The sequence below is a fragment of the Ruditapes philippinarum genome, unplaced genomic scaffold, assembly GCF_026571515.1.
Source record: "Ruditapes philippinarum isolate M1 unplaced genomic scaffold, ASM2657151v2 ctg3881_1_1_1_1, whole genome shotgun sequence".
Taxonomy (NCBI): domain Eukaryota; kingdom Metazoa; phylum Mollusca; class Bivalvia; order Venerida; family Veneridae; genus Ruditapes; species Ruditapes philippinarum.
The window spans coordinates 4,916-17,307 of NW_026851899.1; the positions used below are offsets into that span (position 1 = coordinate 4,916).

Sequence of the window (12,392 nt, forward strand, 5' to 3'; positions counted from 1 at the left end):
AAGCTGATATGCAGAACCCATGCTACTGCAGTGCCGACTCAAGGTCAAGGCCAGCTTGAAGTTCAAATGCCAATATTAGACAATTATGTGTTCCCGCTTTATACATCTTATACCTCTTGAAGGATTTTCTTCTAACTTGGCTCAAATATTCACATTAACGAGGCAATGTGTTCATCCCATACATAGCTATGTTGGCTCAAGGTCAAAGTTTTTATGTCTGCTCTGTAAATCTTATACCCATCAAAGTACTTTGCAGAACACATGCTGTCATTGTGCAGGTTTAAGATCTGTCACCTTGAAGGTCAAATATCAGACAATTTTGTGTCCACTCTCGAGGCATTTTCCTCTTAAATTGGCTCAAATGTTCACCTTAACAAGACAATGTGATAAACCCATGCTGCCTCTGTGCAGGCTCAAAATCCAGGTCACCCTTAAAGGTAAAAATTTTAACATTTTGTGTCTGCACTATAAATTCTTACTTTTCTAGTGACATTCTTACTTTTCAAGTGACTTGTTTCACACTTAATTCAAATGTAATAATAAATTGCAAAACAAAATACCCTATGTCGGGGGTATTTGTCACTACTGTGGGCAGCTCTAGTTTATAACAGTTTCAAATTAATCACAGCAGAATTTTTGTTAAAGTTTGGTTTTATGTTGCACCAACACTGTAAAAGGCATATGGCCACATTCTAGCTTTACTGGTGGAGGAGGATTTCAAGTGCCCCCTCTATGCATTATTTCATGCACAAATAGACACCTGAAAAGAACCAACATCGTTTTGTAAGCTAACTGGAAAGCTTCCTCATGTGTATGAATCCAAAGTACAAGGTTTTTGATGAGTGATGGCAATGGCAACAGCTACGGCAACCACAATGTGACTGTAGCAATAGCTTTTTTTTTTCTTCGCAGTTAAGCTTAAAACAATACCCTTGAAACAATATCTACTCAATCACTTGAAAAGTCAATGACAGTCTGCCAAACTTCTACTAAAATTGTTTGCAGTGAAATACCAAAACAATTAATCTTTGAATAATTTATTTAAAAATCAGTAAAATATATTCATTAATTATAAAACAATTGAACACATCTAGCCGTATGAAGTTAATCACAGATTCACACAAAACCACAACAGTCTAAAAGTGATATTATTATACATGTAGAAAGTGTATCAAAGAATGAAAACAACATACATTGCATATACATTTCAATACATTAGTGGTTATAGAGACATTTTTGTTACTATAAATAATAAAAAAAACAACCAATTTATATCAGCAGTCATGTTGCCCAGCAAAACGTAACACAGTGCTTTCAAAACATAACTATATTTTATTACAATAGTTAAAGCAGCATGCCTTCAGATGAGCCAATATATTTAAAGAAAATCAAACTTGAGAAAAAAAGTACTGAAATTTTTAAGAAAGTAAAAAGATTCTAAAAAATCACAATTTTCGTGTCACATGCTACTTATGGCCGAGTTTGCAGTATTTTTAACCATGTTTATACTACATGTACTTTACTTACACATTAAAGGACTATCCTTGCATATTTTGACCTCTTTTGGTAATTTACATGGGTCGTAAGAGCTGTTTGCAATTTGAAAATTATTTTCATTGTTCACAATATTTTACTTTTTAATACATTTTTCAAAATTTGCATGACAATTAGCATTAATTTGCAGGCTCGCTGCTTTAATGTCAAACATTTGTTGTATAAAATAAATAATATAAAATCAGTAATACATGTACTTGTTGCTGGAATTCTATATTTACCAATATCAAATCTTAGAATGAACTTAAGACTATAACAATGTACGACTAGACAGAAATGTTAACTAATGACTAATGAAAATACATTTGTACAAATTTCATTAGTGTGTCTCAGATCTAAAACCTCCCAAAAGAAATAACAAGTCTTTAATTTTGATCTAAAAAAAAACCTAGTCTGATTTTGTCAAAATTTAGTAAAATAATCTGCAATGAAATTCAAAATAACATGAATTATTTTTTTCTTTCCTGACTGCTGTATGTTTAATAACCATCATTATCAGTTACTTCCATAATTTTTAATACAAAATGTTTAAAGCGCCAAAGTTTTGGTCAAGTAACAAATTTTATAAACAGATCAACTTGATACATTCAATTTTTAGACCAATAAACATAATATATATATAAAAATTAACTGCTTTGGTAAATGTATATCACAAATTTTGAATAATACAGCAGTACACAGTCATGGTTTAGTGAATTAATTTAAATCATAAATAACAAACTAATACATTTGTGTTATCATATTATACCCTATGTCTTCATATTGCCTCTTTCATGCAATATGGAATTATTCAACAGTACATGTATATGAGTTTAAATTATGGCCAAATTGCCTTTTTTTGGCTCATCAAACATGAAGGAATATATAACAAAATAATCTAGTATGTCTAAAACTATGTTAATTAATACATGTGTATTTGATATACAAATTTCTGTTGCATCTAATCACATCGCAAGCAATCTGTGTAGAACATTTAATGTAAAAATACTATGTCACAAAAAACAACATTTTGGCCAAGTTTAAAACTTAAAAGTTATAACAATTCAACTTATTTTAACCATTTCTATCTTACAAATATACATGTACAATGTATGTACCAATTTGTTTACACAAATCTCCTGACAAAAAAATTACCAAGGACATAGTTGAAAAGAAAAGTCTCTGTGACTAATGCAAAAATTATATTAATTGATCAAGTTGAATGTTACAGTGAATTAATGCAAAAAATAAATATTATAATTAAATCACTGAAGAAAACGACTTAATACTTATTTCCATAACCTTGTGAAGCAACAGACACATCATAAAATGGACAAACTTCAAAATAAAAACACAACCTGAGATAACCACAACATTTTGTTATTGTAACTTTCCTCCTCCTATAAACTGTAACAAATAAACTAATTTATCACACACCTGTGCCAATTTTGCGCCTCCGTAAAAATGGTATTGCATGGCCGTGCATATATACCTGACATCATAAGCGTTATACAAACATAGTGTAAAGACGCGCTAAATGTTAGCATTATACTATAGGCGCGTCACTTTAAACGGTCATTATTTTTGATATGTGATAAATAGAATATTATATTCATATAAATTTATTACTAAATTTATTGAACTCATTGAGTAAAATAATATGCTTGCCGAAGGCTCGCATAATATAACTTTATTCAACTCATTCAATAAATTCAGTATTGAACATACACTCATTCAATACCCTCTATGTAGAGCACTGTTTATAACTGTGACTACCACTACCATGTTATATAATGATGGAATGTATGGAAGATTGCACAAGATCATCACATGATTGATAAGATATCAGTTGTTCCAGACACTACCAAACATGGGCATATATTGTTGTTCATTTTCTTCTGTTATACCAGCTAACACGTCACCTGTTTGTGATGCAACAGCCTAAATAATGCAAAAATAGAATTCAATAAGACAAACTGATAGGTTTTAAACCAAAAGCTAACATAAAAAGGTCCCATATTAATTAAAGACCCATTATACCCCAAGAAATGCTTTCATTTTTACTTCTCAAAAAACAATGTGCCTTTAACATTATTTTGGTTGTGTCAAATTCAAGCAACACTATAGAAGGTTATATGACAACTTCCAAGATTTAACAGGAGGGCGTGTAGAACCACAGATTTTCTGTAAATAACAAGAGGAACAAGACTGTTTTATATTATTATAACCTTTGAATTTGAACTTCTGTTCATGTATAAAGCTATGAGATATGGAATAACCCTTATCTAAAATGGATTCATTTTTAAGTCCTTATCACCAAAAAATTTAATAATATAATTGCTTTACTTATAAATCAGATTATGATTTTTTTGGGGTTAATTTAAGGTGTCCAAGATTAAAAGATATGCAAATCATTCAAATAGTAACATCATAGATGAATGGTGTCGTTTATTTATTTAACTTCTATGTGTTTGATCTCACCGACAATGTGAAGGTGATATGGTGACATTCCAGCTTTACTGGAGGAAGAATACCTCACATGCATATTGATGAAAGAAGTTGTGAGTGGAACCACCAACCATCTGATACCTAACTTGATAGCTTCCTCAAATGAAAGAATTTTAAGTGAAGTGGTGGCTTAAGTGGTTAAGGTATCTGCCTCTCAACACAAGGATCATATGTTTGAGCCATAACCAGGTTACAACTATGTTTCTTCATATGACACCAGTACTGGTTGGTATCAGGAAGCGGACACAAAAGTGATTAAAATAAGTTGCAAGAACTTGTTTAGCAATCAAGCTTAAATAAATATGTATAAACCAAAGAATTTTAAGTCCTATGGCAAGATTCAAACTTGCAGGTCTTAACAGCAGAAGTGATTCAAACTCAGTGACTTTAACTGCTCAGCCATGGAGGTCATGGGTTTTAACTTTTACCTTAAACTTCAGCTGTTCGATGCACAGTTAATTTATAGATCATATTTAAATGTGAAATACATCAGTAAAATGTTTTTCCCCAATGACAATTTCAATACTTTCATATAAATCAATGTATCTAACCCCCCCTCCCCCCCCCAAATTTTAAGGATTCTGCCCGATTTTTTCAATAAGGAGAGCATCTGATTAGTATGAATTTTTCTCTCCCCTCTGATGCAGGTATCATTTGGGATTAGTAATTGGTCACTTGCAGAGAAATTGGTAAATACTGGTTTGTTATCCAAGGTGTTAGTTATCCAAGAGAACTGATGAGGTATATCAACCCCAAGATATGACCATGTAGTAAAATCAGCATAAAAAACCAGCAGAAAAAAAAAAAAAAAAATACATAAGGGTATGGGAATTGCAGAATCCTTATAAATAACATATCAGTAGTACCTATATGTAGCAGCATAAACATAAATTGTATTTATAACATACCATCCTTGAGTCAGAGTAATTCATTTGCTGTGGTTTCATCACATAAGCTGAACCTGGCCTAGAGAAGTGAGCATATTCTGATTTTGGTATGGTAGGATCTGGAGTTGTCACCTGTTCAAGAAAGGTAAAACTATGAAAGTTTATTTAATAAAATTTAATGTTTATTTAATGCAATATATTAGAGGAAGAAACATGTAGCCTACAATGAAATGAGGACTTCTCTGCTTAACTGATTGAAGAGAAACTTTGATGCTCCACTGAGGATAATTTCAAACACTAACAGGCATCTTAGTAAAACCACTGACCACCAAGGTAATATATGTAATTCAGTTTCCTCAAGTCAAGTATTTCAATATCTTTAATAAATTACATAAATTCAAACATACATTAACAAGAAATTCTATGCAAGCAACATTCATCTCCTTTCCTTCCATCATCCATTATTATAATTTAATCAAAGTTAAGAAAAGATACATTTTTGCTTACTGCATTTTAGACTGAACTGACATTTTTGTCAGATGAACCAAGGAACTCACCTTTTTGACAATATCCATGTCAATAAGCTGTGATTTAATGGTTCTTCTACAACCTTTAGCAGCAAAGAATGGCCATATTGCATCCATAGCTGAGGCAAAGTCTGTAGCTGTCCTGTAATCAGGTACATGTATATACTTTTATCAATACAATAGTTAATGATATCATGTAATCAATATTAAATATAATTTACTTTTTTTTAGATTTCTACTTGAGATTGCCAAAACAACAAAAATATTTTTTACAAAATAAGAAAGAAGTGTTTAAATATGGGTTGTTTCACAATACAAATAGAATATACATGCATAACAAATGTTGGAATATTTTATAGCTTTCTTACAATATAACTAAAGATCTACACTGGATAGAAAATAAACAGCTACATAATGTATTTTATACAGACTACATTTGAATATCTAAAAGGTTTTTAGAACAGTTTACCCAAAATTCAGTTTTCATAATATTTAATAAACTAAATTATATGATATTTTAACTATGCAAGTGATAAACAAAAATTGTGTAAAACAAAAAGACTTTATATCAGTAAACTAAAGCGCCTTTGATCTTGTTGGTTCAGCTGAAAATGGATTTGTTTCATTTAACTGAAAAGTATCAATGTTACATTTCTTATGTAACCTTGTTTTTCTTTTGTGTGATAAGATGTTCTCAACATTTACTTTCACCACTGGCTTTGTAAAATTAAATTACATGGTGTAAAAGTAATCATACAGTTTGTATCTTACCTTGCAACTATTTGCAAATGGAGCATTTGTGCATAAAGCTCACTGCAAATGACTAAGGGAAGTAAACATGTGTAGTTTAGTATCATTTACAGTTACCTTCCTTGATTGTCCTTTAAAGTGAGATCTGGATCATGTTCCATCAATTTCATTATCACCTTCCCGTGACCTTGAAATGCTGCTGAGTGAATTGGAGTCCAAAGTGTTCCCTTGTTTGCTAAATTGATATCTGCACTAAAAGATATTTATATACAATATTCATTAACCCTTATTAATGACACCAGTACAAGTTATTTTCACAAAGAGAACAAATAAGCTACATGTATGAGCTATACCCAATTTTACTAAATTAGAATTTATTTTGATCTGCAAAAGTGTTGTAAGTTAATAGTATAATCTTACAATAACCACATTTGAAACAAAAATAAAGATTGTCATAAACATAAAATTGAAATTATTGTACATATTAAATGTATGTCTTCCTGGTTGTTTCTTTAGCTATAAAATGTAATGACAGTTACCCATGATTTAGAAGAAGTTCAACAATATCAGCATAGCCCCAAAATGCTGCAATGCCCAGTGGAGTCATTCCATCTTTAGATCTTTCATTTACATCTCGTCCTTGGCTGATCAAATTCTCAATTGCCTGTTAATGAAATAAAGATTATATTTAGTCTTAATTAGTATTCATAAATTACATTTTATTTCAAGAAAAACAGAGATGTCCAAGGACAAGTGCTCTACTCTTTGCTCAAAACAAATGAAAAACTAAACCTCATAGAAAAATTCGAATTATTCCAGTGGGTCAGAATGCAGAAGGATTTTGCAATTGCCTGAACTGAACCAAACCTTATACCCACTTCCCTAGTTCAGGCAATTCTGACTGATGTCTATGGCATGTTAAAGGTTTTCCCTAGATGGGTCCCCAGACAGTTGACTGATGACCAGAAACGGACCAGACTTGACATTTCAAGATAACATTTGTCTCGCTATGAAGATGAACATGATTTTATCTACCGGATTGTAACGCAGGATGAAACATAGGTCCATATCTTTGATCCAGAATCAAAACAAGATTGCATTTGAGAAAAATGCTATGCCACCGCATGGTTCTAATCTTATAGCTGTACATCAAAGGACAAGAAAGTAGGTCACATCCTCAAAATCTAGGTCACCTGATATCAAAGTTCAATTTTACAACTAAAACTGTGCACATGGTCAAAATGTCATTGCTGTACATCAAAGGACAAGAAAGTAGGTCACTGTCCCCTTGGGCAAGGCATAATTTTGACCCAACGTTTTAATTCAAACAATCTTGATACAGGTCCACAAAACAACATTTCAAGTCAAATATCTAAGCTATAGCTTTCTCCCATTCACAAAACATTTGTTTTATTTTCTGTTTTTACTATGTGTACATAATGAGAATCACTGCCCCAGGGCAGGGCCAATTTTGACACCAGGGGAAAAATTTAAACAACTTTGGTAGAGGACCTATAAATGATACTATATATCAAACATCAAAGCTCTATGCCTTGTACCTTCAGACAAAAATATTTTTTTATTTTTTCACTATATGTACATAATGAACATCAATGACCCCCGGGGCGGAACCAATTTGACCCCAGAGCTATAATTTGAACAATCTTGCAGGAGGTTCACTACACAATGTTTCATGCAAAATATCTTAACTCTAGCCTTTGTAAATTTAGAGAAGATGATTTTTTAAGTTTTTACTATATACATATAAGGAAAACCTATGGCCCCCAGGGGCGGGGCTAATTTTGACACAAGAGGCATAATTTGAATAACTTTTGTAGAGTACCTTTAGATGATATTATTTAACAAATATTTAAGCTCTAAGCCTTGTACCTTCAGACAATAAGATTTTTTACTATAATTATGTATATATTGAAATCAATGACCCCCAGGGCGGGAGCAATTTTGACCCCAGGGCTATAATTTGAACAATCTTGCTAGAGGTTTACTACACAATGTTTCATGCAAAATATCTAACCTCTAGCATTTGTCAATTGCTAGAAGAATTTTTTTTGAAGTTTTTACTATAAATTTTTACAAAAACATATAAGGAAAACCAAAAACCCCTGGGGCGGGGCCGATTTTTACCCCCAGGGCTATAATTTGAACAATCTGGGTAGAGATCTACCAGACAATGCCTTATGCAAAATATCTTAGCTCTAGGCCTTTTGGGTGGGTCTTTACAAGAAGCTGTTTTAAGTTTTTACTATATGTACATATGGTGAAAATCAATGACCCCAGGGCAGGGCCGATTTTGACCCAAGGGCTAAAATTTGAACAATCTTGGTAAGGGTCTTCCAGACGATGCCTTATGCAAAATATCTAAGCTCTAGGCCTTTTGGGTTTTTACAAGAAGGTATTTTAAGTTTTTACTATATGTACATAGTGAAAATCAATGACCCCCGGGGCGGGGCCAATTTTTACCCCAGGGCTATAATTTGAACAATCTTGTTAGAGGTCTACCAGACAATGCCTTATGCAAAATATCTAAGCTCTAGCCCTTTTGGGTCTTTACAAGAAGATTTTTTTAATTTATTCTTATAATTCCTTTTGGTTGCCATGGCAACCAGATTTCTGCATGGAATGAAATTCTTTGAACAACTTTGGAAGCCCTTCACCCAAGGAACAATCCTGCCAAGTTTAGTTGAAATTGGACTAGTGGTTTTTCACAAGAAGATTTTTTAAGTTCACTATATAATCTATATAACACACACACAAACACACACACAAACACACACACACACAGGTGAATCGCTATATGCCACCGCATCGCAGATGCTGCGGTGGCATAAAAACACAAATGCAGTGGAAGCTACCTGGCTCACACCCTCTGTAGAAATTCAACAGGGTGACATCAGCAAGGAAGATGATGGCTTCAATTTTCTGGGATAGTCAAGGGAAAATCATGAATGACTATCTTGAGCAAGGTTGTACCATAAACAGTATGTACTATGCAGATAAATTGAGACATCTGCATCAAGAAATCACGCGTAAAAGGAGGGGCAAACTGACTCAAGGCGTTCTGCTCCTGTACGACAATGTGCCAGCTCACACATTCCAAGTTGTGATGGCTGCTACAACTGACTGCGGCTTTGTAATTCTTTCCCATCCACCATATTCTCCGGACTTGGCCCCCTCTGACTTCTACCTGTTTCTGACACTGAAAATCAGGCTTCGTTGTAGACGTTTTTGAAGCAATGAAGGTGTCATGGTGGCGGTCAATGTGACATGAGCTTTAGCAACTCTTGTGCTACTACGTCATCACCAAATACAGGCCAGAATCTAATACACGTCCATCTCCACAGCGACATGTCAATACCATGTACCACTATGAACAGTGATGCCAAATCTCACACACTGACTAGAGTCAGTCTGCACACAAAAAAATAGAGTAAAATTGTCATTTGATAATTAAAACTGGGGATAAAAAGGATGATTTGATCAATCTTCTCTCATTTACAATTTAAACTGAAAAATATTGCATTGGTTGCTTTCTTAATTTAGCTTGATATAGCCTACATAAAATATTTAGCATACAATTGTGGTCGAAAATATTCTGGGCCGACACATTGGCAAGCTAACAACAGGTGCGATGAACCGAATTTTGTAAGACAGACTTTTGCCTCACATATTCTTTGTTGCTCAGAAATAAATTGAGCAGTACTTTTGAATATTTACAAAGAAAAGACAAAAGTTTAACTAAGGGTGACTTAATTTACCCTCAAATCTCCGTTGGCTGCGGCGATAGCAACCGACATGGACGCTGCCATTTTTGTTGTTGTTGTTGTCACATGATAAATGCCGTTTCATACCGTGACCTGCTACCCGTTATATATCCGTAAAGCAGATTATACTGGTTATTTAAAAACCTGCATTTTTAATATAAACTGGGGAGTCTGGTGTAGTAAAGCTCAACTGGCTTCAAAAGCAGACACAATGAGTTTCAGTAAGGCACCCGGGACACCTCGCTCATTGACGCGTCTTAATTGCAACGCCTTGAATTGATAGACTATCTATTTCCTAAATGAAATCAACTTAAGCAACATTCCAGATTAATACTTTCTCAAACACATAATTTTTCTTCTTTCTGCTAGTTCGTTTGTTTGCTTCTTTGTGCGTTTGTTTGCTTCTTTATGTGTGTTTTTTTTCTGGGGTATAAGAGTCATTTTAAGGTCCGGGTTTTTTGTTGTTGTTTTTTTTCTCTCTCTCGTGTCTACTTTCGTTTTTTATCTTTCATACATAACTGACAGGCATCGGTTATGGATATGAAACGTCTTTCTAATGAGAGAAATGAGTTATTTAATGGCAAAATCTCTTTTATTTGAAAAATAATATGTGAGCGGTTGTCGAAATCAGGAATATAATATGCATGCATTGTGCATGTAACATGAATATAATTCTACTGAAATATAGACTTTCCAAAAAGACTATTTATAACAATACGATACCGTACTTGTAATAACATTTTGCAAGTCCTACACTCGATTTGATCCCTCTCGGTTTCTGATTTAAAATACTTGTATAAAGAGTGCCCGGGAAAATGGCAAGTGTCACATTGTACATGTATATAGAAATGATATACACATGTAGTTCGAGTGTTTTTATATATATAATTATATATTGTTGTTGTTGTTTTTCTTCAAATAAACTCGTTGATGCTTTAATATCATGATAAAAAAATAATTCTTAGGAAACGCATAACATGGCAAAATTTAAAATGATTCAGTTAGATTGAGCATGGTCGTGGGCTGTAAGGGCTGTATGGACGGTAGTGGTAAATGCAATGTTCTGCTTTACGTATACATGTACACACAATACCAACTAACAATTTCTCGTCTTTATTATGCATATAATTTTGAATCAGTTAAAAATGATTATTTTTTTATCTTTATTATTATTATTACGTAAAACTTTTCGCGTCGCCACGTAATTAATGGCTTTTACACCACGTATTACTCTCGTGTGTAGACGTAACAGATATCGCGTGTACACGTATATACTAGTATCTATCACTTGGCCACGCAATAGCCACCACGTAATAGCTATCGCGCACGAATGTAGATTGAAGATTTCCTATATCCTCTCTATGCCACCTAAATAAATAAGTCTTAGCAATAATTAGGTATCTATAATAATGTCATTAAGTACGGAATACGCATGATCTAATGCTTTAGAGGTTCCAATGTGTTTCTGTTAAGTTGTTTTGTTATAGAGACATTTAACTACATTATTAATAAGCAATCTCATTTTACTCATCATTACACGACAAAGGCCTTAGTACGTCCGTATTAAACTTTAATAAATAATCCTGTATGTGACAATACAGTCTATTAGCCCTATTGAGTGTTATAGGCGACAATACAAGCGTATGTTATCGAATCAGAGCAAGACAGCTAGCTTCTAAGTTCTGCTATTTTAATATTCTAATCGCTTTTACTGCCGATAGATTGAACTTTTTTTTAGCAATTGCATATATCTGAATTCTGGATTATTATATTACTGGAGCAAACAGTTTAAAATTTCCCTCAATGCAATGCTAGTTATGTATACGATTTATAGTCAATGCTTATCTTCGGTCTTTAAGACCTTTGAAATACCAAGTGTGTACAGAACGGTTACATTATTATCCTGGTGTACAGAAAACGCACTAAATATATATATATTAAAAAGGTGAATTCGTTATTTTGCATTTTGTCATATCAAAAAGTAACTGTATGATATAAAATTGATTGATTCTATAGTTTAAGCTGAAATTCCGTTCAATTTCACACTCATACACTCATAATATTTGGTTTTATATATTAGTTTACTATAAATCTTCACTCTTTGTATTTTGTAAATCAACTTTATTGCTTGATAGCTTAAACACTGCATCTTAAATTCACATGAGAGTGTTACATAGAACAAGTCGATGCAATTGGGAATATCTTACCCGTCCGATCTCTATTTAACAACATTAAAACACAATAAATATGCTATCCTTAAGAATTTTCTAAAATTTCAAGATTTTAACTTGAATGTCACGTATTACATTTTGCTTTATGTCAACATCTTGATGATAAAGTACCACATTGACTGTAATAAAACTAACAGAAATGTGTTCCTATAATGCATTTATGTACCCAGGACT

The 12,392-nt window shown here is 32.9% G+C and overlaps 1 protein-coding gene across 1 annotated transcript; it reads right to left on the reverse strand.

Annotated features, from left to right (window-relative positions):
• Positions 1–1,039: 1,039 nt before the first annotated feature.
• On the reverse strand, positions 1,040–10,040 carry LOC132742098 (protein phosphatase 1 regulatory subunit 12A-like). Its single transcript, XM_060730421.1, has 6 exons — positions 9,982–10,040; positions 6,745–6,869; positions 6,323–6,457; positions 5,486–5,597; positions 4,950–5,060; positions 1,040–3,474 (listed from the first exon to the last, which is right to left on the reverse strand). The coding sequence occupies exons 1-6, from the start codon at positions 10,030–10,032 to the stop codon at positions 3,379–3,381; spliced, it is 630 nt and encodes a 209-aa protein (XP_060586404.1). The 5' UTR covers positions 10,033–10,040; the 3' UTR covers positions 1,040–3,378.
• Positions 10,041–12,392: the final 2,352 nt, after the last annotated feature.

Excerpts from the sequence above, each read along its gene's own strand:
- LOC132742098 (XM_060730421.1), bottom strand. The coding sequence starts at position 10,032 with ATGGCAGCGTCCATGTCGGTTGCTATCGCCGCAGCCAACGGAGATTTG. Across the intron at positions 6,458-6,744 it reads GAACTTCTTCTAAATCATGG|TGCAGATATCAATTTAGCAA; the intron begins GTAACTGTCATT and ends AATATCTTTTAG. Across the intron at positions 5,061-5,485 it reads ACATGGATATTGTCAAAAAG|GTGACAACTCCAGATCCTAC; the intron begins GTGAGTTCCTTG and ends TTTCTTGAACAG.